The following is a 27,606-nucleotide window of genomic DNA, read 5'->3' as shown; positions in this document are numbered from 1 at the left end:
ACCTGTGCTTCATCCAGCCTGGCATTTCTCATGATGTATTCTGCATATAAGTTAAATAAGCAGGGTGACAATATACAGCCTTGACGTACTCCTGTCCCAATTTGAAACCAGTCTGTTGTTCCATGACTGGTTCTAACTCTTGCTTCTTGACCTGCATACAAGTTTCTCAGGAGGCAGGTAAGGTGGTCTGGTATTCCCATCTCTTTAAGAATTTTCCACAGTTTGTTGTGATCCACACAGTCAAAGACTTTAGAGTAGTCAATGAAGCAGAACTAGATATTTTTCTGGAATTCTCTTGGTTATTCTATGATCCAATGGATGTTGGCAATTTGACCTCTGGGTTCCTCTGCCTTTTCTAAATCCAGTTTGAACTTCTGGAAGTTCTCAATTCATATGCTGCTGAGCCTGGCATTAAGAATTTTAAGCATTACTTTGCTAGCATGTGAAATGAGTGCAATTGTGTGGTAGTTTGAACATTCTTTGGCATTGACCTTCTTTGGGATTGGAATGAAAACAGACCTTTTTCAGTCCTGTGGCCACTGCTGAGTTTTCCAAATTTGCTAGCACATTGAGCACATCACTTTAGCAGCAGCATCTTTTAGGATGTGAAATAGCTCGGGGGGAATTCCATCACCTTCACTAGCTTTGTTCACAGTGATGCTTCCTAAGGCCCACTTGACTTCACATTCCCAGATGTCTGGCTCTAGGTAAGTGACCACACCATTGTGGTTATCTGGGTCATGAAGTTCTTTTTTGTATAGTTCTTCTGTGTTTTCTTGCCACCTCTTCTTAATCTCTTCTGCTTCTGTTAAGTCTATACCATTTTTGTTCTTTATTTTGCCCATCTTTACATGAAATGTTCCCTTATTATCTCTAATTTTCTTGAAGAGATCACTAGTCTTTCCTATTCTATTGTTTTTCTCTATTTCTTTGCATCGCTCACTTATGAAGGCTTTCTCATCTCTCCTTGCTATTCTTTGGAACTCTGCATTCAAATATATTTCTTTTTGGAAAGGTATACCTTTCCTTTTCTCCTTTGCTTTTAGTTTCTCTTCTTTTTTCAGCTATTTGTAAGACCTCTGCAAACAACCATTTCGCCTTTTTGCATTCCTTTTGGAGGGAATGGTTTTGATCACCACCTCCTGTGCAATGTCACAAACCTCAGTCCACTGTTCTTCAGGCACTCTGTCTATCAGATGTAATCCCTTGAATCTATTTGTCACTTCTATTGTATAATCATAAGGAATTTCATTTAGGTCATACTTGAATGGCCTAGTGGTTTTCCCTACTTTCTTCAATTTAAGTCTGAATTTGACAATAAGGAGTTCATGATCTGAGGCACAGTCAGCTTCTGGTCTTTTTTTTTCGCTCACTGCATAAAGCTTCTCCATCTTTGGCAGCCAAGACAATAACCAGTCTGATTTTGGTGTTGACCATCTGGTGATGTCCATGTGTAGAGTCTTCTCTTGTGTTGTTGGAAGAGGGTGTTTCCTATGACCAATGCATTCTCTTGGCAAAACTGTTAGCCTTTGCCCTGCTTAATTTTGTACCTCAAGGCCAAACTTGCCTGTAAGTCCAGGTATCTCTTGACTTCCTACTTTTGGAGTCCAGTCCCCTGTGATGAAAAGGACATCATTTTGTGGTGTTAATTCTAGAAGGTCTTGTAGGTCTTCATAGAACAGTTCAGCTTCTTCAGAATTACTGGTTGGGGCATAGACTTGGATTACTGTGATATTGAATGGTCTGCCTAGGAAATGAATAGAAATCTTTCTGTCACTTTTGAGACTGTATCCTTTTGTTGACTCTGCGGGTTTCTCCATTTCTTCTAAGGAATTCTTGCCCACAGTAGTGACTTCAAACAACACATTTTAAGTCACTCTGAACACTTCTACTGTTTTATCCTCCTCTTCTTTACTTCCCTTTGATTAGACACTATGGATGATCCAGAGTCCAAAGAGAGAAAGTCCAAAGAATTTTAAGGGAGATAATCCTCAACTTTTCAATAGGGAATATTCAACGGGTGTTGAAAGTTATGATAGAGATCTATGCTACTGCTGCTGCTGCTGCTAAGTCACTTCAGTCATGTCCGACTCTGTGCGACCCCATAGACGGCAGCCCACCAGGCTCCCCCATCCCTGAGATTCTCCAGGCAAGAACACTGGAGTGGGTTGCCATTTCCTTCTCCAATGCATGAAAGTGAAAAGTGAAAGTGAAGTCGTTCAGTCGTATCCGACTCTTAGCGACCCCATGGACTGCAGCCTACCAGGCTCCTTTGTTCATAGGATTTTCCAGGCAAGAGTACTGGAGTGGGGTGCCAGATCTATATTTATGCATAAAATGTTACATATTATTAAATGAAAAAAGGTTACTAAAAATCATGTGTATGAAAAGTAATGTGTATTGTATGACCTTACTTTTCTTTACTGATTTTTATATGCATAGGAAAAAGTGATACATTTACAGTAAAGTGTTAAGTTATCTGAGTTGTTGTGCTTTTCACTTCCTATTTTCAGTTAATAGTACATATAGGTCAGCATCTCACAGAATAACTAGCAGACATGATAATGGAATTGAAAGTTTACCTTATGGCATTCATCAGTAAATGCTTATCTAAGAATGATTTTTGATGAAGTCCTTCCTCTGTAAACAATTTTTTCCTAGAGCCATTGTCCCCTGGCCAGCTGCTTGTACCGGAAAACTTGTCCACTCTGTGCAGCTAGCTCCAAACCACATCTTTGGCTGTGTTTTTTCTCTGTTTTGAGCTTCTGTTTTCTCTTCCAGCGTCTCCTAGCAATCTTACAGGTGCTGATACTTTCATGAGCAATTAGTCGTGAACAGTGAGCACTAGATTCCCATTCTCTTGCTGGCTATTCTTAGACCAATGACTTAATCTCCAGGACCATAAATGAAGAAGGTGATAACTTCTTCAAGAGAGGAGACTAACTTTCTTGAGATTTTAGATTTTAGGCCTAAAACCAAAATCATTATCTTCTGTAACCACTTCCCTCACTTGAAACATTTCTTCATCTTCAGATAATAGAATGAGAGGAAAGGGTGGAGCCTTACAACTAGTAAGGGTATTAAGAGTTTCCCTAGTTTGATTCCTTTACTTTATTGTAGTTCAGTACAGTTCAGTCGCTCAGTTGTTTCCAACTCTTTGCAACCCCATGGATTGCAGCACGCCAGGCCTCCCTGTCCATCACCAATTCCCGGAGTTTACTTAAACTCATGTCCATTGAGTCGGTGATCCCATCCAACCATCTCATTCTCTGTCGTCCCCTTCTCTCGCCTTCAATCTTTCCTAGCGTCAGGGCTTTTTCAAATAAGTCAGCTCTTCACATCAGGTGGCCAAAGTATTGGAGTTTCAGCTTCAACGTCAGTCCTTCCAATGAATATTCAGGACTGATTTCCTTTAGGATGGACTGGTTGGATCTCCTTGCAGTCCAAGGGACTTGCAAGAGTCTTCTCCGACACTACAGTTCAAAAGCATCGATTCTTTGGCACTCAGCTTTCTTCACAGTCCAACTCTCACATCCATACATGACCACTGGAAAAACCATAGCTTTGACTAGATGGACCTTTGTTGGCTAAAATGTTTCTGCTTTTTAATATGTTGTCTAGCTGATATTAACTATTCTTCCAAGGAGTAAGCGTCTTTTAATTTCATGGCTGAAGTCACCATCTGCAGTGATTTTGAAGCCCCCCAAAATAAAGTCTGCCACTGTTTCTACTGTTTCTCCATTTATTTGCCATGAAGTGATGGGATCGGATGCCATGATCTTTGTTTTCTGAATGTTGAGGGTTAAGCCAACTTTTTCATTCTCCTCTTTCACTTTCACTAAGAGGCTCTTTAGTTTTCTTCACTTTCTTTATTGTAATGGATGAGCAAATACCTAGGTTATCTCCTTCCTTTTCTTGGCCCTATCAATAATCCAGTCCTAACAGTTCTTTTGTAATGTCTCTCAGGTCTTTTCCATTCTTTTCATTACAACCACCCCAGAGTTTTTATTTCCTCTTGGCTTTTTTTTTTTCTTTCCCAAAGTCATCAGTTTTTCTTGCTTTCAGTCTTTCAACTAACCCTGGGAAAGCTTCCAGACTGCATATCCAAAATTAGTGTAATCACTAAGACATGTTCTCATGGAAAAAAAAAAATTAATGGTTTTATTGTGGTCAGAGGATATGGTCCAAACTCCAAGGCTAACCTAAGAAACTTCCTAGAGTTTCATCGTACCTTTCATGTCCAGGCCTATCTTCCAGTTTTTCGCTATAAGTCAAAGCTCAACAAATATTCCATTGAATTCAATTCCAAACTTTCTAAATAATTCCTTCCAGCTTTGTGATACAGTCAGATTGAAAAAAAAAATGTAGCTAGGTTCTAGGCAAAAAGGGAAGGCTGTTAAAAGTTAAGAAAGAGAACAAGGGTGAAATGAGGAGAACAGGGCAGAATGCATTATTTTCCTGTATCTTCAGTTCCTGCTCTGTTAAGTTTTCCAAGAATACCATCAGTTTCCTCTCAGTACACTGAGGGGAAACGCATGGTTCAACCCACAGTAGAAACACAAGCAGTCAGCGACTGGGTGCTTATTTACTAAACCAAACACAACATGGCTCAGTCGGCAAAGAATCTGCCTGCAATACAGGAGACCCGAGTTCGATTCCTGGGTCGGGAAAATCCTCTGGAGAAGGAAATGGCAACCCATTCCAGTGTTCTCACCTGGAGACTCCCATGGACAGAGGAGCCTGGCAGGTTACAGTCCATGGGATCGCAAAAGTCAGACACGACTTGTAGACTACACCACCACCACCAAACAGAATTAAAAGCTTTACATTTTAGTCTCTGATCTAGGAAGGTCAAAGTCACACTGCCTTGGGAAAGGTGAAAGGCAGGAGTCTGACCCACGATTCTGACTCTTTAAGACCTTGTTTTTAAACTGTACTATATAAACGACTAGGCTAATCGAGAGATGACTCGGCAGACCACACGAGGCTGGGGTTAGGCGGAAGACAAGAGGCTTCTGCACCTGAATTTAGGGGGAACAGACAAACCACGAAGTCCCCACATCTGCCGCCATTTTGCCGGAGCCGGGCGGCCGGAAGTCCTGCCGTCGGCGTCTAGCGGCTCGCAGTAGGCGTGGGGAGAGGCGAGGGAGGGGGGAGGGGACGTGGGTGAGAACCTTGGGCCTCCGCCTCTCGGCGGTCGGGGGCGGGGCGAAAGGGCGGGGCCAGGGCCCGCACAGCTCCGGGGTTCCCCTGGCCGGGGGCGGGGCTTAAGTGAGGGGCGGGGCGGGGCGGCACGGGGAGGAGTTGACCTGGTCCCAGCTTACTAAGCCCCTCACTTTCTCGGAACGTGACTGAGCTGCGGTAGCCTGACCCCGGCAGCCGGCAGCTCTCTGCTAGGAGGGCTGGGGGTGGGAAATGACGGTGATTTCCTCCCTGCTTGGTCCACCTCGAGCATCGACTCCCTTCTCCCGCGGCCCCTGGGCTGCAGACGAAGCAGGTGAGATGGGCCCCTGGGGCGCCGACCTGCGCGGTCCCGTTCCTTTGCGGGCCCCTGGTGCCCCGGCTCTCGCTCCTCGAGTCTGAGCCGGTGAGCAGCGCCTAGGCCCGCAGTCCGCTGCCTGCGCCTGCCCGCCTCTGCCCCGCAGCGCTTGCCTTTAGGACGTGCGGTCCACCCGGGAAGACTTAGGCAGGGGAAGGGGCGGCTTGTCCCCTTTGGTGACAGATCTGCCATCCCCCAGTTTGAGGAGCGCCTCACTGTACGTGCATCCACCATATCGTTCTCAGACTCTTCCCCTTATTCTGGGGGGTGGCCTCAGCGAATGCCATCCTGGGAGCTTGTGCCCAGGTACCTGGAGCGTTGCACCAAATTGTCTACCTTACCCCTTTTAGGAGCATTTCACTTACCTTGTGATGTGACTGTCATGCCCCGGGAAAGCTGAGCGTCCAACTTTTTATCCCAGGTGCCGAACTCTTCCACTGCTGCCTTCCCGGGCATTGGGTGGCAGCTGTTTTGGGGCGGCCTGTTTGATTAGGGATTCTCTACATCCTTATCTTAGAGGGCCAAAGTCTGTCCCCGCCGACAAGGCAAGAGGCAGCGCTCAGCCCTCCCCATCCTGGGTCTCTAGGGAGAACATTTGGTACCCTGCAAGTAGGTGGGAGTGGGTGGATGGTGTGACTGTTGATGTCGGAAAGTGCTTGAATGGTACAACATTGTATTATGTTTTTCCCACCCGATAAAGGATATTGGGTGTTTGAGAAATAGACAGCCTAAGGTTTTAAAGCTTTCTCTTTGAAACCAGTCAGAACCCTCCTCCCGATTTTCACTTAATAGCAGTTTACAGTGTCAGTGGTTACTCCTCGTTATCTAAATCATGAGTGACCAGAAGTGGCTAGCATAGCATTTGTCTGCTCCAGTCCCAGGGAGTGGTCTTTTTCTGTGACAAGCCAACTTTTTGTTCTTTAACAAGCATTGTTTTTAATGAGATGAAAAGACTGGATGCAATTTTTTAAAGTTACTTCCATTGCTGTGGCTCCTGTTTATTTTAAAAGAATGCTTTAGGAAGTTTATTTTCTTCCTGTTGGAAAAAAAAAAAATTAAGATGACATAAAACTTTCTAAGTCCTTTTTGGTTATTTTGATTGCCCCTCAATTAGAGGATATTGCTTTTATGATATCAAGGAATATTAAAAGAAGCTTCATGGGAAAGGGAAGATTACTTTCCAAAGTTTTTCTCTTAATTTTTGGCTAACTGAAAGTTAAACCAGGACATTGCTACAACTATTTGACCATCACCTAGAGGGAACTAAAGAACTTTCCCTTCCCTGTTAACAATTAAGATCAAACTAAATTTTTGAATTGAACTCCCCTTAGTTGTTTGGTATAAAACAAAAACTGATAACCTTATCATCTATCCCATCCCTCTGTTTTAGTTGGAGGCTCTTTAATACCAAGTATGTTGGAAGAATTGGCACAGAACAATTAATTGTATTTAATTTACTACCATTCTTGTTATTATTAGGACACACAACTCCCAATAGTAGTTGTTACCATTTCTTGACGGTCTACTTTGTGAAAAGCTACTATAATAAGCTGTGTATAAAATCTCCAGTCCTCACAATACCCATCTAAGGAGATTTTTACTCTCATCTTGCAATTGAAGAAGCTGAAGTGCAGACAGGCTTAGTTGCCTAAGGAGTTGATAAGCGATAGGCCCAAAATTGGGTTCGGGCCATTTGACTCTTCCCTGAACAACTGTAAATTTACTTAAAACTGTTGGTTTAAAAATGACTGGAATAAATTGACATGCAAGTGTGGTTGGTACAAATAAGGGGCAGTGAGAAGTGTAAGTTATAGTAGTCCAGGCAAAGAAATATAGGGAACTTTTTAAAAATTACAGAAGATGGGAGTAGTTTATCACTTTAATCTTAGCACTAGTTTTTCAAATCCACATCTCTCAGGGGCTCTGAATGTTTAACACTTTAGTTCACTCATTTACCAGCTCCTTACTTCAGTTATGACTACCTGTATCAATCAGTAGCTTTCCCAGGATATAATCTGATGCTTATTTGGTAGACTTCAAGTATGTGTGCGTATTACAGGTTTTGTGTATATTGACCACTCCTATCTAATCCTAGTAGGAAAATAACTTGTCCTGATCCAGATTTAAACATGTTTTTAAATGGATTCAGCTTATACTAGGGTAGCTCAGAGAAAATTATCTCATCCACACCCCCTTGGATCAGTTGTTGTTGGTTTCTGGCCTGTCATCTGAGTCCTTAATTTTATGTGGGTGTTTGAGAATTTAACCCTGGGCATTGTACATTTCAGGAAGCGAAAGCTGCTTTACTTTTTATGTTATATAAGGTTACTTTGGATGGTTTACCCATAATAATCACTTAGGAATTGGCAATGGTCTCTATATTAACTTCTAGTTACTAATAAAAGCTGATTAGTTGCAGAGTTGTTCAAATCTAATGTGCCCCTGGCAGCAAGAAGAAAGTCTGCTAAGTATTGTCATGTTAACGTAAAGTTTTCCTTGCTTTAGCATTTTCTGAACATCTTTAGAACATTTTACAAGACATTTTGTGTTCTTTAACATTGTATGAACAGATTTAGAACATTTTAGAGCACATTTTGTGGTCTTGGGCCTGTTGCTATATATAGTGAAAAACTTAGAATACTTAGCATTCAGAGAAAAACAAGATTCTGTCCATGAAGTAGATAGTTCCTAAGAGAGACCATTGATCCACCTAAGAGTGAAGGGTTTATATAAGAGCAGGTAATTGTTATCGTCTGTTAATCTCCAGGCACTGTACTCAGCATTAGGAAGAAACAAAAGCATGCACAGTCCTTGCTTCTATGGCACTTAATGTCCAGTGAAGGAGACAGACATAAATCACATAGTCACTCTAATGCATAGTCTAATAAACTGAGAAAAGTGGCCTAAAGTTAAGGAACATGATTCTACTTGAGAAAGGCTCCTTGCCTGGGTATGGTGTTAGAGTCTTACCTACAACAACTCCTGAATTGATTTGCCTACAGTTCAAAGGATGGGTAGTTGTTATGTGGAGAATGGTAGGTGGTTAGGGAAGAGAGTATTTTAGAGTGAACTGCATGTGCAGAGTCCCTGTGGTGCTCAAGGGCACATTCAGTGCTGCTGTGGAGCACTCAAGACAGCCAATATGTGTTTCTGATGTAAAAGGAACTAAGACTAGGTAGGTGGGAGGCCATCATTTTTTCCTTCATTCTCTCTCTTATATGCCACCAAAAGTTATATTTAACTTTTGTTAAGTGATTTATTTGTAACAGATGTATTTATAAGGATTTGCTATTGCATAATATCAAGTTCCTATGAGGTAGGTCCTATTATTGCCATTTCACACATGAGGAAAGTGAGGCACAGAAGTTACTGGTTCAAAGTTAGCGATATTTTATTATATTCTTTTTCCTATCCTATATTCAAGACCTTCTGCAGGCTGGAAAGGACCTTCCTGTCCACTGTGACTCCTTGATGTAGCCCCGAGAACTTCTGAAATTTCTGGACAATTTGGCTGCAGTGGACACTCAGCAGAGACTCTGTGGGCCCCATGCTCTCATCCACCAGGCGGAGCTTGAGTGTGGATCACTGGAGAGAACCACAGGGCATCATTGCAGCTGTGATATTTGTGGATGTTATTTTACTCATATCTGATACTGAATATAGGACATAAATATTTTGAGCTGACCCACCTTTGAGAGTCAAGAGGTTTGTTAGTAGACATTCCCACCCTTTTTTTTTCCTTCGTTGTATTTTTCTCCGATGGTGGTTGAAAAAATTTTGTGTATTTATTTGGCCATTTAATAAATTTAGGTTTGCCAGTGTATCCTTTCAACTAGAATTTTTCTCGTTGCTTTCACACTGAATCTTTCTTCCTTTCTTTTCAGAGCTCTGGTTGGAGTTGGAAGGTGAAAGAAAATGAATTCTTTTTCCAATATACCTGCCAAGAACTTAACCCTTGCAGTCAATATGACGAAGACTTTGTCCTCACCAGTTACACATGGATTTAATTCCACTAATGACCCACCTTCAATGTCAATAACAAGGCTTTTTCCAGCCTTACTAGAATGCTTTGGCATAGTCCTTTGTGGCTACATAGCAGGAAGGGCCAATGTTATAACATCAACACAAGCGAAAGGACTGGGAAATTTTGTCTCCAGATTTGCACTTCCAGCTTTACTATTCAAAAACATGGTTGTACTTAATTTTTCTAATGTGGATTGGTCTTTTCTATATAGTATCTTAATTGCCAAAGCTTCTGTATTTTTCGTTGTATGTGTATTAACATTATTGGTTGCCAGTCCCGATAGTCGATTTAGCAAAGCTGGACTATTTCCTATTTTTGCTACACAAAGTAATGACTTTGCATTGGGATATCCTATAGGTAAGTTTTTTTTTATTTTTTAAGTTTTAAAAAATTTCAGGTGTTTTAGGAGATAATAATGATTTATACCTCATTCTTGTATCTAAGAAATCTTTCGTGCTTTTTCTTAAATATATCTTAAATTAGTTGGATTATACATTTTTTTCAGAATTTGAGGCACCTTCAAATATCTACTTAAATGATCGTATCCAAATAAACTTTGAGTCCTCTTTCCAATAGTATTCTTTTTCTTCTTCACAGTCACATATGAAAGAAGTTTAATTTCCAGAAGTGATCAGATTTTGATTTAAATTATGTAAAAAGCATAGGCATACACCTGTTTAAAAACAGTCATTATTAGGTGTTAGCAGTGGAAATTTATGAGGGGCTTTTTCCCTTCCTTATTTTTCCTACCATTTAGAGTGTATGTTACTTTACATTAATGCCTGTTATTGAATTTGTTATTCAAAATATCAGTGTACTTTTGTTGAAGTTAATTTCTTGTTTAAGAACAAAATGATGTGGGTGGTTTTTTTTTGTTTTTTTCTTTAACCTTTCCAACTTTTCCTTCTTTAAATTTCCAGCTCTTTAAACAGCCTAATTTTATGTTTCCATGTGTATGTTTCCTAATGAAATAGTAAACACACCAACTGGGAATGTTTAGAAACATAGAATCTTAGAAACATATTCTGTTTTCCAAACTGCCACCAAGAAAATATGTACTTAACTAGTCTTTAATATTCTTTATGTTAAAGTTTATGTTGTGCTTTGATCATTTATCATAATGTAGGGATCTGAATATTATGAATATAGTCATTCATTTTTTCCTTCATTCATTGATAGGAGGGTGTTAGCACCAATGACTATGCTAGCTGCTGGGAATACCCTTGTGAACAAAGTTCTTGTACACATTGAATTTACATTTTAATGGGAAAATAAAAGTAATATCAGGTAATTACAAGGACCATAAAAATAAAGTAGTGTTATTTTATAAGGAGCTGCTATTTGAGGTGGGAGGTAGGGTCAGTGAAGGCCTCTCTGGTGAGAAACTAAATGAAACTTAATGAAATGAATGATTGAAATTTGCCATTAACTTTCAAATTTCTTACTTTTTAACTATCCCCCCTCCAGAAGAGTTATTTCACTTCTGGCACTGAAGGGATTCTGGAGGACTATACTGTTTATCATTTTCCTCCATCTCACACTCACCAGAAATAGAGATTTACCTAAGAAATTAAATCACTCTGAGTAAAGCCGGAGATTATGAAAGAGAAAAAACTAGGCTGTTAGATAACTGAGCTGTAAATAGTCAAAAACGAGATAGGTGTTCCTTGAAGGTTAATGAATTTTAAAATTAAGGCTGAACCAAGCATTTAAATAAAGACATTGGAAATAAAAGAGGAAGAAGTTAATGTGCTGTCCATCCCTTCAGGAGCATTAATAAGGTATGTTTGTCAAGGTATTTATGGTGTAAGGAAGGATTTTAGAAATGGCTAAGTATCATAGTGTTACATAATAAATAGTGCTATATCTTAATTTAGACACGAACCGTAAGTTTCATGCCGTCATAGAGTAGTAACCCCATAATTAAATAGAAGTAATATTTGTAACTTTCTAAGAGTACTTATATACTTATCTCATTTGCGGTAGGGCAGATGTTATTATCCTCATTTTCAAATAAGGAGGCAGACTTACAGAGATTTAATTGTCTTACCCCAGGTCACACAGCTAACAGGTGACTAGATTTAAATCCTGGGTGTTCTTCTGTGCCACACAGTTACATAACATCCTCATCGAATCATTAGAAGGCCCAACTAGCCCTTGTAATACATTATTTTCAGATAGAATCAAAGTTTTTCTTTATCTTTACATTATTCAAAATAATTTATAAAATGAGTAGCAGTTTTAATTTTCATATTAAGGCAGAATCTCCAGACAAAAAATATAGTCAACCATTTTCATTGCTGCTTCTCTCATGTCCCATACTAAATCAGTGAATCCAGAAATAATCATGTTTCCATCAGTGTGCGAGCCCAATTTCCCTGATGATACTTGCATATTTTGAATTGTAATTTTTGTTTTATTTTGTTGTTGTTGTTTTTAAGTCACAATATAAAAGCTCTTATAACGTTAGGTTGTAGACAATAACTTTACTAGAAATCAACACTGTAGACAGTAAATGTTTTCTCATATATCTGCAGATTGGAAGATGTGGTACAGAACTGTAGGGCCATGTATTTGCTCTGATGAGATTATTTATTATCTCTGTTCATGCCCAGCTGCCTTGTGGCCATGCTTAGGGTGAACAGAGAAAACTGTCTCTAGAGAGAAGACCATTCTTTTGTTTGTTGGGACAGCTCCCAGGAATTCCCACTCTCTTGTTCACAGATAAGCATCACAGCTTAAAGGAAATGTCCTTTTTAAGACTGCATTTGATCTGCAACATTGGTCCAATTTACAGGTTACTCAGAAGAAGAGGGATAAGTTAATGATTAAAGACAAAGGAGAGTCATGTTTCCTTTTTCTCTATGACAATTACAAAGGTCTATAAAACTGCATCAAAATGATTTATCTGTACTCAAGTGACAGAATACTACATTGCATTATTGCAGACTAAAAAAGGAAGCTTGCTATTTTAAGAAAAAATTCTTTTCAAAGGTACTTTAAGAAATCTGAGTATGAGAAGAAACCAGGAATCTACTGTGGTGAAATGTTGATCTCAGCAAATCAGAATGGTTCCCTGCCTCTGTCATTAAAAGATACTAATGGGGCATAGTTAAGTCCTATAATTTATTCTTCAAACAATGCTGATAGCATAAGCACCCCGACTAATCATAATTATGCTCTAGTGCTTGAGCTGTAAACAGAAAGGAAATGAAGCATTTAACTATAAGCCATTAAATAATAGAATGATCTTGTCTAGGTCTTTGTGTTATTTGCTAGGGACTGAAAACCTGCAGAAATCAAAATGGGAGGCACAGTGGGTGGCTAATTTTGTCTCTTAGTTCTTCAAGGCTATATAATAATTCCTCATAGTGGGATTCTCCCCTCCCCCAAGAGCCTTATTTTTAAGTATTAATTAGCACTTAATAGTTGATATAATGATTATAAATCTAATTTGTTAATGTGGGTCACTGAATTTCATTTTTTTCAGATTTGAAAAACTATTCAGATTGGTAATGAATAGAGCTGCCTATTTATAGAGGAAGATGAAATGTTAAGTCATTATGTAAAGGAATGGCAGAATGGACTGAAATTCCCATATTGAACCGTATTCTAGTAATTTAACAGGGATTTATTCCCAGTTTTTGCTTTCCCACTAGACTGTATTTCTTCTGCCTTCGTATACCTGTTCAAGTGACTTAAAATATCCCAATAGTAACCTGCTTTATAAATATTCAGAATATGAAAAAAGAAAAACATTGGATATAAAAAGAAATGGGTTCATGGATAACAATTAGGTATAAATTGCTATGTTACAAAATACATTTATAGTCTATCTGAAACCTTTGACATTCACTGATATGTTAATTCCATTCAGTAAGTATTTTCAGATTTGCTCAGCGCTCTGCTGGGACTGGGGATTATAAAATGATGCTTTCAAGGAATTCAGAATTTGTTGAGGCGGCACTGATATGAAACAAGGTACCAGAGCCATCCAGGGAAGGGGATATCCATGATATAGACTGAAGACTTGGTGGAAGAAATGTTACCTGAGACAGGCCTTGAATAATAGGCAAGATTTGGGTAAGAAAGAAGAGACTTCAAGATGTTGGGGGATATTGATCAGCATATAGAACTAGTAATTATGAACCTGGTGTTTATCCAGTATAACAATGATACAGATTGGCTGATGGAGGATTTGCACTAAGGTATAGTGAAAGATAAGCTGGATAAATAAGGAACCAACTGTGGCGACTAGACAATGAATGTCAAAAGAAAGATTTTATATATGGTCTTGTGGGTGGGGAGAGCTGTGGGGAAATCTTAATTTTTGAAATTTAAGATTTATGTTACATTGTCAATAGCAAATAAAATGGATGAAGGGGATGGTCAAGAAAAGCCAGAGGAATATAGGTTGGTAAACAGTAGGTAACTCAATTTTGAGATTTTCTTTTTCAATGTGGATCATTTTTAAAGACTTTGTTCAATTTGTTACAGTATTGCTTCAGCTTTATGTTTTGTTTTTTAGCCAGGAGGCATGTGGGATCTTGGCTCCCTGAACAGGAGTTGAACCCACACTCCCTGCATTGGAAGGTGAAGTCTTAACCACTGGACTTCCAGTTTTGAGATTTTTAACCAGTGGGAGTAGTAGAAATCAAGATTCCATGTAGGAATCAAATACAAAAGATAATGCAGAAGAAGAAAGTATTTGGTGATTGGCTAGACCTAGATTATAGACTGTGCTCATATTTGCTTTGAACTTTTAAAACAACCTGAAGTCCATTATATGATGGTGATTAAGTGCTACTGTACCAGGAAAGTACATTTCTGTTTTTTTTTTTTAAAGCATTAACTTAAGGGACCTTGTGTGCTTTTACATTCTCAGAGGAAAGACCTTATGAATTTTATTTTGGCTACTTGGGGAAATTCTTAAGCTCAGATTGAAAACACAAGCCTTTTCTAAAATATACTCTATTTTAAAAATTGGGGTGGGGTGGGGTGGGAAGGTTTCTCTTTGAGTTAGACTATCTAATCAAAACTATAGCTAACTAAAAATAGTTATCAGAAGTACTGCTTTTATTTTTTTTTTAACTTAAAAGGTGAAACTTTAGAAACATGAAGGAAAACCACTCAGTTATAGAGCTAGTATATCTAATTTGGAAATCAGTGGAAAGAATTTGTGAAATTTTAGGTAATCAAATGTGTTTTGTTTAAACACTGCATTTCAGAGATATTAGAGACCTCTATATGTGCTTTGCTGAGAAAAGGTATTGAATCTTATAAAAAGTAGGTTTTAGCTAATGAGAACAGGATCTTCTAAAGGTTATATAATCCAGTTACATAACTAATGGGACATGTACTTGACATTTACTGAACTTACGTATCCTGAGTAAGTAAGCAAATATATTTTCCTACCTTGTCACTTTATCTTAATGTAAATTGAGAAGCCTAATCTTTTACATGTTTTCACATGATTGCCTCTCTTATGAAGCAAGTGATTGTGAGTAATTGTGGCTGTTCTCTTTTTTATCTCTCAACTTGAAAATCATTTATGAATCAACCTTTTTATATATTAGGTTGAATAATTTCAGAACTCATTGCCAAAAATGTGCCTGGAGATCAGTTTGCTAGCTGAAAGGCTTTAAGTTGTGCTGATCAAGCCAAGACCAGGCCACCAACCCTCACATGAATCAAGGAGACTCATCTTATATAGTGGTTAGATTCTAAAGTCATCATGTACAATTGAACCCCTGAGAAATCCCTCAAATCACCCACAAAATACAGCACACACATTCCATGTATATTGTACCATTTTTCTTAAGTCTAAAAGGCAGATTCTTTCTCAAATGTTGTTCTTCAGTGAATAAGTGATTAGTTTGTACTTGAGGACATGCTGTATGAAAAAGGAAATTGAAGCTTTTGTTTTCCTAAGAAAGCGTAGTTGAATTTGCATTAGTTAAATGTACATTGACATGACTTTACTGTATCCCCCTTTGAAACGTTTCTCGGGTCCACTTGACCATCTATAATTCTTCAGCACCTTCACTGGGCTTCCTTCCTGAAGGTGTTCACTCCTCTCCAGTGTAGGCTGTTCATTTCCTCATCACCTTCATGCCACATGCTCAGTGGGTAGGCAGGACCGGCATCCTCAGCCACTGTGTATACATTATTCTCTGCTCTTCTGTACACACTGCTTCTTTGAGGTCCCTGCTGCCTGCTAGACCACTCATCCTCATTGTTGTCACTCCTCATTCACTGAATATCTGGCTCTCTGTCGTCATCTCTACTCCCAAGTTTTGCCATTATCTGGTTTGACATTAGTATCCATGTGAGCTACCCACCAAGTTCTCTGCTCTCTCAGTTCCTTGACCTTCTCACCTTCAATGATGCTTTCCTCTACTCCATTTTAGCCACCAACTCCCCTAGCCACATCCTGGACCTAGCCGTCGGGGAAACACTAAATTCAGTAGTTCACTATCCGACTTGCTGTGATCTCCTAAATTTCCAAGTACACCTACTTGCGGATTTCACAGGAACCTCCAGTCTCTGGCCCCTCTGCTTTTTATCTGTTAGCCATGTCCTGTCTTCACTGCTTTTCCTGTATAGCTTGGACTCCATCACATCAGTCCTCATTTTTCAGTCCGTTTTCTCCTCCTCTCTCCTCCATTTCTCCATTTGTCTCCTCTGTCCTCTGATTTCTGCCTCATCACTTCAATGAAACTTCCCTCTCAAGAGGACCAACAACCACCTTGGTGCTATGCCTACTTAAACATTTGGTTAGTAGATTTTAACTTTAAATTGTTTTAAGACCTGTACAATTCTGCCCCTTTCTTGAGACTAGTCTTAGTCTCTACATAGTAAAAATTAGTGAATTTAACTAAAAATTTTTTAAAGTTGATTATCGTCTTATAAACTATGTCATTTAATATAGTGTATTTTTCTTCCTTTTCAGCTTTACTAAAATATATTTTTCCAAAACTAAGCTAACTAAGTCATTCTACACTATTTAGGTTAATGTACAATATGTTATAATTAAGCAAGGAATATATTATATACATAATTTATTAATATATTTCTGTGGTTATCATTTTAAAATCAATTTTAATTTGTATTTTGCAGTTGAAGCTTTATATCAAACAACATACCCAGAATATCTCCAGTACATTTACTTAGTGGCACCAATATCTCTGATGATGTTAAACCCTATAGGATTTATCTTCTGTGAAATTCAGAAATGGAAAGACACTCAGAATGCTTCTCAAAACAAAGTGAAAATTTTGGGCCTTGGACTTTTGCGTGTGTTACAGAACCCAATCGTATTTATGGTCTTCATTGGCATTGCCTTCAATTTTATTCTTGATCAAAAGGTGCCTGAATATATGGAAAATTTTCTTGATGGACTTGCAAATTCTTTTTCTGGATCAGCTCTATTTTATCTTGGTCTTACAATGGTAGGAAAAATAAAGAAACTAAAGAAGTCAGCATTTGTTGTACTGATTCTTCTCATCACAGCTAAACTGTAAGTTTCACTTATTTACTTGGGGATTATACTTTGTGAAAGCCTTACTTTATTTAGCCAATTTGTTGGGATTTTCTCCTTTAAATAGTTCGATAGTAGTAATCCCTCCTAATTGAATGGTTTTAAAGGAAAATGTGAGATTGGTGATTGTGGAAAGTCATTTCCATGCAGGTTGTTTTTTCCATTTTACTGTTAAAGGATAAAGACTATGGTTTCCCTTCAGCTTTTATGTAATTTTACCTAATACCTTCCAAGGTCCTATTTGATCATAGTTTTAAGGGAATTTTGCAGGATTTCTGAGTATTCTAAATCTGTTAAAATCCTATTGGCTATGAAAGTGAAGTCAGTCATATCTGACTCTTCGTGACCCCATGGACTGTAGCCTACCAGGTTCCTCTAGCCACAGGATTTTCCAGGCAAGAGTACTGGAGTGGGTTGCCATTTCCTTCTCCAGAGCAGATGATGAAAAGACCAAATAGCTGAACACAGGGATCAGAACACAGGGATTTGGCTATGAGGAGAGCAATAATTTTGAACTAAAACTTTATTTCATGAAACTAGGGGAAATATTCTAAAATTCTGAAGGTGGTTAAATTTTCTAAATATGGTTGTCAGTAGTATTGATTATTATCAACCATCTGATCCTAACCTGCAAATGGAAAGTTCTTAGTTCCTTAGTTAATAGTTCTTCAGCCTCTTTAGCTCTTTAGCCATGGAGTTATACTTCCTGGTGTAGGTGACATAATTTTACTATGAGATGATCCCAAGGCACTTGGGGCATATTTAACTATTGAATTTAGCTCCTCTGGAGACAAATTCATGAGAACTGTGCAATATGAAATAGTATCTATATTTTAAATATAATTTACAATGAATATAAATTCTGAAGATTATTTATAGTGGTTTTATGCTCTTGGAAATAAAGTAATATTTGGTTTTGCCACAATAGTAAATACAGTTCTGACAATGACAGTGATTACCAGCCATTACTTATAAATATTTAAATGTTCTCATTATATTTTTTTTCTGGTTCTATGATCCCTATTACATAATTTCTTCTTCTTTTAATTATAAAAATACATAAAAGTGGTTCTTGACTCCATCCGAGAGCATCTCTGTAGGTGCTGCTGTGAAAATATTAACCTTGGTTTTGTTCTTTTTAAAGGAAAGCTCCTTTAATTCACTACTTTTGATATGCTCTTTCTATGAAATCCTGGAGGATTTGTTTCATAATTGACTCTTCACCAGATTTGAATTTAACTAGCTTCTGCTCTACCTCAGTTATTACAGTTCCCTTTGCTGAACCGTTTTTCTTTACAAAGATAAAAAATTAATTGTAAGACACCTATTTCTCTACTGCCTTTTAGAATCTACTTAGTAGCATTGTTATTACCTGAACCATTTAAAACCCTGATCATAATAAGAGTCAGCTGTTTTTTTTCCCCAAAAAAATGTTTAGTAATTTTCTTTTAAACAAGTTTACTCAGATTGTGTCTTTTTTTTTTTAACATTGCAATGAACTAATATGGAAAGCAAGTACCAGCAGTATAATTGCAACGTTTTACAAATTTTTTGCAAGAAAATTATTCATAGAACACAAAAAAATCTGAGTTTCTTTTCCTTCTAATTCCTGCTGTTTAAAGAATATTGTTTTACTCTAAGTAGCTCCAAGTTGAATATTTGATTCTTTCAGTAAAATGATACCTTCTGGGCAGAAGAAGAATAACCTAGTGCCAAATTCACTAGAGCAATTTATTACTTGGGGACCAGCATGCTTTGATATCAAGCAACGATGCATTTCTTGTTTCTTCAGCCTGGTGCTGCCACTTCTGTGCAGAGAAATGGTGGAACTCTTGGACAAGGACGACAGTGTAGTAAACCACACAAGTTTGTCAAATTACGCGTTTTTGTATGGTGTCTTTCCTGTAGCACCAGGAGTGGCTATCTTTGCAACACAGTTCAATATGGAAGTAGAGATTGTATGTATATATTACTTGCTAAGTTTGATTGTTTGGTTTGTAGAAAAATGAATTTTTGAAACACAGAAATCTACATTCTTGTATGAGAATTTGATATCTGGAAACTGCCTCATTGTAAATAAAGAGGCATCATGTAACAATAGAGTTATTTAATCTGGGATCTTTATTCAGCCATGAATTTTTTCATTCATCTTTTTAGTTTCAAGTATTTTAATGCTATAATTATAGTTAAGCCTGAAGGTTATTTATAGAAGGGCAATTTTTGAAATTTGAGGGAGAAAAATCTGTTTTATTCATTGATAATCCAGCCACCAGATGCAAAAAACCACATAATCAACTGCAATAAATGGTTAAATTGGTTAACACCAACTAGTGTCCAAGCACACTGGGTGTGTTATCCACAGCATTAGAGTGGATGTTTTTGAAAACAACATGAAGGAACTAGATGTTCACTGAAGTTCCATTAGTTCCATTATTTAATTGGTAGAATATTTGCATGGTAATTTTTCTCTTTTTGAAATTGCCTTTATTGCCCTATAGTTTATCAAATAGTATGGAAAGAAACTGGTCATTAGTTTAAGTAGATCATATGATTTACTTTCCAGAACCTAGAAGATAACCATCAGCTGTGGGATTTCTAGCATTTGTTTATATGCAGATATAAATTGAGCATGGATTAAAAGAGGAGCCAAAGGAACTTAACTGTGTTTCTCTAAGAACACTCAGAAAAGGGGAATATGCTATTAGATAACATGCTGGATTCTATGATGTCTTTTTACTGACTCATGCTTTTATTTTAGAATGCCTTGGTGTGCTGTGGCTAAAGTTTATGTGAATTGTTTGAGTCTGTGACTCTTCCTCAGTTTGATTTCATTTTGGCAGATAACCTCAGGGATGGTAATAAGCACGTTTGTGTCTGCACCGATCATGTACGTTTCTGCCTGGTTACTGACTTTTCCTACCATGGACCCTAAGCCATTGGCATATGCCATCCAGAATGTTAGTTTTGATATAAGTATTATCAGCCTGGTCTCCTTGGTAAGTATGATTCAGTATAAAAATGAATGAAAATCACAGAATGAATCTGAAAATAGCTTGGTAATAGAAAGTTAGGGAATAAAAACCTAATTTCTTGTACAATAGAGAAAACTGAAGCCTGCCCATAAAATGTAATATCAGCCTTCTGAGTTTTGCCTGTCCATTTGAGAGGTAAAATTGTATAACAGACAAGGCATGAGATTTAGTCAGACTTGGATTTGACTCCTGGTCCTGTCACAAACTGGGGTTTCCTGGGTGGCTCAATGGTAAAGAACCCACCTGCCAATGCAGTAGACAGAAGAGACACGAGTTCGATCCCTGGGTCAGGAAGATCCCCTGGTGGAGGGCATGGCAACCCACTCCAGTATTCCTGCCTGGAGAATGCCCGTGGACAGAGGAGCCTGGCGGGCTACAGTCCGCAGGGTCACACAGAGTCAGAGACTGTTGAAGTAACTTAGCATGCTGCATGCACCTATCACAGACTAGCTGTATTTCTCTGTGGAGTAACCTTAACTGCGCTAAGGTTAAGTTTTCTCATCTATAAAATAGAGATAATAACGTCACCTATTTCCATGGTTTGTTTTAAGGATTACATGAGACAATATATATAAAAAGCATTCTGCAAATGGTGAATCACTATACAGATACTAGCTATTGTAGAACTGTGTTTTTGTCAGGGACCTTTGGGATTAAGACCAAACACCCATTTAATGTTAATGAAACTTTTGAATATATCTAGCCCATATTAAATCCTTATACACTTTGCAGCTAGAGTATCTTGTAGATACTCTATCTTGAGTGCCTACTGAATTCAGATAGTATTCTGGCTTTAAAAAAAAAGACAATATTTGCTGTCAAAGGAGATAAGGATGAATATATACATTGGCAACAAATACATGTGTGATTAATATACTTTTTAAGAAATTTTGCTTCTGTTACATATTCTTAAAATCTATGCCTATTGATAAGAGGGCAGTTTGGTGGAGGAGGGAGAGACAACATAACTTTGACAATGAGGTGAGAAGAAAGAAGGAAATCAAATAGCATATTTTAGGTAACTATTATGTATCCTTCTAAATGTAAAGAATGCAGGAAAATTCATCTTAAGGAGGGTGACATGTGTTGTTGGAAGTAAGATAGCCTGGAATTTAGATACCTCATGAGCCAATATGGTGGAATCAAAAAGGGAAAATTTACGGTAGTGCATTATAACTGCATCTCCCACTCATCTCTTTTTCTGAATAGTTGGCTGTGAACCTATGTCCCACCCCAGCCACCAAAGGTAGGGAAAGTTGGAACGTGGCCCTGGTCAAGGCATTCTCCCCATGCTTTTTATTTTACTTTGGATATTAGTTTACCTTAATACCCTTTTGGAAACTAAGGTTAAAATAAGTAAAATATTGCAGTTCCTTTTTGAACCAGGATAAAAGAATTCTTTAAAGAGTCTAATAAGTAACTAGTAATTAAAAATAAAAATTAGTAATTAATAAGTAGTTACTAAGAAACCTGAATAACTTTTGAAACTCTGTCTTTAAGATCTGGTCTTTGGCTATTCTTCTTTTGAGCAAGAAATATAAACAGCTTCCTCATATGCTTACAACTAATTTGCTCATCGCTCAGGTTAGTAAACCTACAAATAATTAAAGCTATGCTTTTTTCATTGATTATATGCGAAGAGCTGACTCATTGGAAAAGACCCTGATGCTGGGAAGGATTGAGGGCAGAAGGAGAAGGGGACGACAGAGGATGAGATGGCTGGATGGCATCACCAGCTCGATGGACATGGGTTTGGGTGGACTCTAGGAGTTGGTGAAGGACAGGGAGGCCTAGCATGCTGCGGTTCATGGGGCCGCAAAGAGTTGGACACAACTGAGCGACTGAACTGATATTTCTATAGAGGAGAAAATTTCTTCATTGGGTTTTTCCAGTTATAATATCAAAGTGTTTTTTACCAAATGCAATCAGTTGTTGCAGTTTGATTATAATTAATTTATTCCTAATTAAATATTGCATTGGATCTTGCACTATATAAAGTTGGCCCTCCATATCCATAGGTTTCACATGCTCAGATTCAACCAATCACAGATTAAAAATATTCAGAAAAAAAATTTCCAGAAAGTTCCAAAAAAGCAAAACTTGGATTTACCATATGCCAACAACTATTTACATAGCATTAACATTGTATTTGGTATTATAAGTAATCTGTAGATGATTTAAAGTATACAGAAACTTATGGAACTCAAACAGGGGCTATATAACAACCTAGAGAGGTGGGATGGGGAGGGAGTTGGGAGGGAGGTTCAAGAGGGAGGGGACATATGTATATCTATGGCTGATTCATGTTGATATTTGGCAGAAAACAACAAAATTCTGTAAAGCAATTATTCTTCAATTAAAAAAAATATTTTTTTAAGTATACAGGAAGATGTACATAGATTGTATGCAAATACTATAGAATTTTGTATAAGGAACTTGAGTATCCTTATCTGTCAGGGGATAAGGAGGGGTCCTAGAACCAATCCTCCGTGGATACTAAAAGACAACTGTAATGACAGTTGGTGATAACTTTGCATTTTTTATAGAAGTAATTAAATTATTAAAAATTAACCTTTCTTATTACTTTTCTAGCTAAATCTTTGCATGTCTCAAATTATACTGGAAAGAAGTTTAAGCATTTTCTATGTAAACCTTTACTAAATATAAGCTTAGGATTTAGAATGTTGTCATTATCTGTTTCAGTTAAATATGTACATTGTTAAAGGTGCTGTATAAAAAGGTTTTTAATCATAAAACTTACTGTTTTAGTATAACTAAGATGCAATAGTTAATTGCTCAGCATAATTTTAAATGAATAATTATAGTTGCTATGAATAAAACACATAAGTATGAGTCATGTGAATATGACTGATTTCATTTTTTTTTATCATTTTTTTCTTCAGTCTATCGTCTGTGCTGGAATGATGATATGGAATTTTGTTAAAGAGGAAAATTTTGTTGGACAAATTCTGGTGTTTGTCTTATTGTACAGCTCCCTCTATAGCACCTACCTGTGGACAGGTAAGTTGGATCATGAAGAGAAATTTAGGGTCCCCCTCCCCTCCATCGCTTGAGGTTCCAGCTTCTAGTGATCTATTTTAAGTCTAGCAGTACAGGATGAGGGAATCTGCTCAGGCAGTTGTACTCACTAACTAGGCAGTCTGCAAAGCTGAGTTCTGTTTCCTGATCACTCTGTTTCTATGTTTCTACCTGGGCTCAGATGGTTTCCAGTCGCATGTCCTTGTCCTCAGGGCCTTGGGTTCTAGGCCACAGTCAGCAGAGCTCCCCTTTGAGCCATCGCGGGTGCAAGCACTGGAAGCAGGCAGGGAGAGAAGGAATGGGCAGAGGGGGATGAGGATGTGAGCTGTGTACCAGAGCGCACTTAGAGCCCAGCTGAACTGAATGAACAATAATTATCATTCTGCCCGAAGCAAATGACTAGACTTGCGGTCTCAGTTCCTTATGTGTAAGCACCTTACAGGGTTATTTTAAGAACTAAATTAAATATGGATGTTTATGCCTGATGCTTGGTAGACGCGCAACAAATTTAACTGGATTATTAAGTAGAGGGAAGAGCAGTAATATAAGAACAAGAAAAACAAGTGATTAAAAGGATATGGAAATAGAAGAATAGTCAGTAAGAAAAAACTATTTTTCCTTTCAACTGGCTCCAAAAAGGATATTCAGAATGTTTTAGCACATTGCTCATTTGAAGGAAAACATTAATTGGGGTGCACGCATTCTGGTATGTTTGGGAATAGTCAGTCAGTCTGGCTGATTTGTAGTCATACCACAAATGCAAACCTGTAAAATGGCATACAAAAGGAAATTGTAGAATTATTGCGCTAGTTATAGCCACTGTTAGGAGGCAGGTGTCGGGAAGTGGCTGGTGGGAATAGGCTTTAGATTTCATGCCTTCAGGATCAAAAGCAGGACCCATCTATGTCAACAGCTTTTTGAAGTGAAGCAACAATGCGGTGAGGAATTACAAAATGAATTCAGTGCAAAGAGGAGATGTGTACTTTTTTAAAGGCAAGTACACCTTGCATGGTATAAGAGTTTTCATGAGCTGTCAGGTTAAAAGAGCCTAGAGATTATTTCCAAATACAGAAGAAACAACTTGATCTCTAATACTTAGGTTTATTAAGGTAGATTTATAATGAGAATAAGAGAGCAGTAAAGAGCTCAGTTTATCAAAAAGCCCCAAGTTTCTCTGAAATTCTCTTCAAGCATGAATACCAAAATCTCCAAAGAAGCTGTTCTGAATTTCCTGACCCTAATGAAGGTGCCCTTTAACCTTAAGATTATTATAACAGAATTTTGGATCTAAAAGGTCACTTTAAATCATTTTGTTCAGCCATTTTCAGTTTTACTTATTTGCAAACCACCCTCATCAATTTTGCCATATTTGCATACCACTGGTCCTTTCTTTCCCTCTTAAAATTAACTTATTTTTTAAACTTTAATATTACAAATTTAGCCTTATCTCGGTAAAATCCCAGGTTTTATGTGCTAGTTAAAATTTTTTCAAGCATGTGTTAAACACATAATTAGTAAAGAAAAGTTCATCTTTGTGCCACCTATAGTCGTCTTGCTTTTGGGAACACCAGTCTAGTTGAAACCTTTCATTTTGCAAATGAGGAAAATAAGGCCCGAAGAGTTTAGCTGATTCAGGCAAGAGCTCTCACAGCTTCATCAGTGAGACATCCAGGCCTAGCCTGAGCCTTTTTTTCATTTGTCAATATTTTCACAAGGCAGGAATAAAATGATAAACATTAGAATTTTCAAGAGTCCCTTCACTATTGTAACACAGTTGGCACTCCTTTGATTGATTGCTTGTTTCCCTGGCACCTTAAACCTGAAACAATAGAGAGTGCAAATGCATTGGGAGGAGCACTGGTATGATAGGATCTCTTGAACTTGAGAACTGAGTGGGTCCCGTATAAAGAAAAACAATTCTCAAGGAGCTCAGTGTTGATTTGTATTATTGCTAGCACAGTGTTACTTAATCTGTATAATCTTAAATCTAGGTATAAATTCCTTGTTGTTCGGTTGCTAAGTTGTGTCTGACTCTTTGTTACCCCATGAACACCAGACTTCCCTGTCCTTCACTATCTCCCAGAGTTTGCTCAAACTCATGTCCATTGAGTCAGTGATGCCATCCAACCATCTTATCCTCTGTCACCCCCTTCTCCTCCTGCCCTCAATCTTTCCCAACATCAGGGTGTTTTCCATTGAGTCAGCTCTTTGCATCAGCTGGTTGGACATTATATACAGCTAATATACAATTTTAAAACCAAAGCAAATTCATTAGATTTAAACAAAAATACAAGCTTAGTAAGTGTTGGAGCAGACTCTTGAGAGTCCCTCGGACTGCAAGGAGATCCAACCAGTCCATCCTAATGGAGATCAGTCCTGGGTGTTCTTTGGAAGGAACGATGCTAAAGCTGAAACTCCAGTACTTTGGCCACCTCATGCGAAGAGTTGACTCATTGGAAAAGACTCTGATGCTGGGAGGGATTGGGGGCAGGAGGAGAAGGGGACGACAGAGGATGAGATGGCTGGATGGCATCACCGACTCGATGGACATGAGTTTGAGTGAACTCTGGGAGTTGGTGATGGACAGGGAGGCCTGGCGTGCTGCAGTTCATGGGGTCGCAAAGAGTCAGACAGGACTGAGTGACTGAACTGAACTGAAGTAGTTAGCAACATTAATTGACATGACAAAGGATCTTATTTTGCTGATCTGAATCACAGCTTGAACTCACTTCTCTGATAGGGTTTTTTGGTTGGTTGTTTGGGGTTTTTTTTGGCTTACCTTTACTTTGATGAGTGGGTTTATGACCTGGTTATCTCACTGCTTTTCCCTCTTCAGACTACCACAGAACGTTAATTTGAGCTTTGTTGTGGTATCATTTGGCCTTCACTTGGCTCAAACTTAATATAAAACCAGATGTAAACCCTGAAATAATAAGAGTGTGCTTCGGTTATAAGATGGTCACCACTGCAAATAAACCAAAAAGACAACATTTCTCATAGAAATTCCCAGATCCCTATGGGTCAACAGACGAGTTTTAGGAACACTGAACAGAGCTGAAGGACGTAACCCTCTGTCAGAAGACTGGGTTTCTAGTCTTGCTCTGCCCTCTGCTGGCTGTGTGGCTTGGGCAAACCCTTGTTTACACAGCTATAATTGAAGGCATTAATTTAAGACAGTGGTCCCTTCCAACCCTAAAGTTCTAAGCTTCTATAGCTGTGTAAAATTTATTAAATAAGATGTTACTTCTAAATAATTGGGTATAAAGTATAAGGAAAGCTCATGAAATATTTTTAAAACATCTGTCCAAATGTTTAAAACATTTGTTTCTGTATTAAGTTTATATTAAGGCCCATCATTTAGACTTGGTCAGTTTTCCAAAAACAAACTTTTGTGAGAATTGCCTATACTTTCTTAGCAACAGCAGAACGGGGGTGTTATTATTTTTAGAATTGTTCTGTATCCAGTTAAAAATTTTTTCCTTTTTTTCCACAAATATACTTCGATTCCAAACACATGAGTCAAAAGAACAAAATGATTTGGGCTTTTTGAAAAAATCCTCATGTATAAAACAAGAAGATTTTAGTAAAGAAGCAGTATAGGAGGGAAAACAAATGATTTTGAATTAAGAAAACTTGCTTCAAAATATTGGGAAAAGCATTTATTTAGAAGGAGTAAATTCTAGGGCAAGAACTACAGACTATTATTGAAATAAGCTTGGTTAAAGTTCCATGAAGTTTGATCAACATCAAGAATAATCACCTATCTTTTAATCTCTATTTCTTATTCTTAGGCCTTCTAGCAATTTCTTTGTTTCTTTTGAAAAAGAGAGAAAGGGTACAAATTCCTGTTGGAATCATCATCATATCTGGCTGGGGGTAAGTTGGTAGCTTTCTGTTTGCTTACCTGTGCCCACACACAAAGTGACTATTCATTCTCTCTCTCTCTTTTTCTCTCTAAACTCTCATTATTATAGGATTCCTGCTCTCCTTGTTGGTGTTCTTTTGATAACTGGAAAACATAATGGAGAAAGCATTGACTCAGCCTTCTTTTATGGAAAAGAGCAGGTGAGAAGAGTTTATTGACAGTTCTGTTCTTGAGAATGTCTCTTTTTTAGCTGCTTAATGTGTTTTGCTATACTTACATTGAAATTAATTTTGAAAATTTGTTCCAACTTACTGCTTATCACACTCGTGATTCTATGTTACTTTGTTAACTTACACCTCAAAATGTGATAAATATTTTTAGATGTCTATAAAAAAGAAAATGAAATTTAAAAAAAAAATGATTTTACATACCTAAGCCTGTTTGGGGGCTTCACTGGTGGCTCAGATAGTAAAGAATCTCCCTGCAATGCAGGAGACCCAGCTTCGATCCCTGGGTCAGAAGGATTCCCCTGGAGTAGGGAATGGTAACCCACTCCAGTATTCTTGC

The 27,606-nt window shown here is 37.9% G+C and overlaps 1 protein-coding gene and 1 long non-coding RNA gene across 4 annotated transcripts in view; one reads left to right on the top strand and one right to left on the bottom strand.

The window, feature by feature from the left end:
• GPR155 (G protein-coupled receptor 155) overlaps positions 5,304-27,606 on the top strand; it is a 40,119-nt gene continuing 17,816 nt past the window's right edge. Inside the window, exons 1-10 of one of the 3 annotated variants that reach the window (XM_018064836.1) lie at positions 5,304-5,497; positions 8,964-9,244; positions 9,424-9,920; positions 16,683-17,082; positions 18,896-19,061; positions 19,944-20,099; positions 21,636-21,719; positions 23,039-23,156; positions 26,966-27,050; positions 27,149-27,239. In XM_018064836.1, the coding sequence (XP_017920325.1) occupies positions 9,455-9,920; positions 16,683-17,082; positions 18,896-19,061; positions 19,944-20,099; positions 21,636-21,719; positions 23,039-23,156; positions 26,966-27,050; positions 27,149-27,239 (1,566 nt within the window). In that variant the 5' untranslated portion in view covers positions 5,304-5,497; positions 8,964-9,244; positions 9,424-9,454. The remainder of the gene's footprint in view (positions 5,498-8,963; positions 9,245-9,423; positions 9,921-16,682; positions 17,083-18,895; positions 19,062-19,943; positions 20,100-21,635; positions 21,720-23,038; positions 23,157-26,965; positions 27,051-27,148; positions 27,240-27,606) is intronic. The other 2 variants (XM_018064827.1, XM_018064844.1) reach the window with 2 other exon arrangements.
• On the bottom strand, positions 23,168-27,165 carry LOC106502774. Its single transcript, XR_001296428.1, has 3 exons — positions 27,079-27,165; positions 25,954-26,097; positions 23,168-23,447 (listed from the first exon to the last, which is right to left on the bottom strand). It is a non-coding gene; the product is annotated as an uncharacterized LOC106502774 (long non-coding RNA).

The sequence above is a fragment of the Capra hircus genome, chromosome 2 (genome assembly GCF_001704415.2).
Source record: "Capra hircus breed San Clemente chromosome 2, ASM170441v1, whole genome shotgun sequence".
Lineage (NCBI taxonomy): Eukaryota > Metazoa > Chordata > Mammalia > Artiodactyla > Bovidae > Capra > Capra hircus.
The sequence above is the reverse complement of the archived record's forward strand: the minus strand, read 5'-3'. Positions and strand labels throughout refer to the sequence as shown.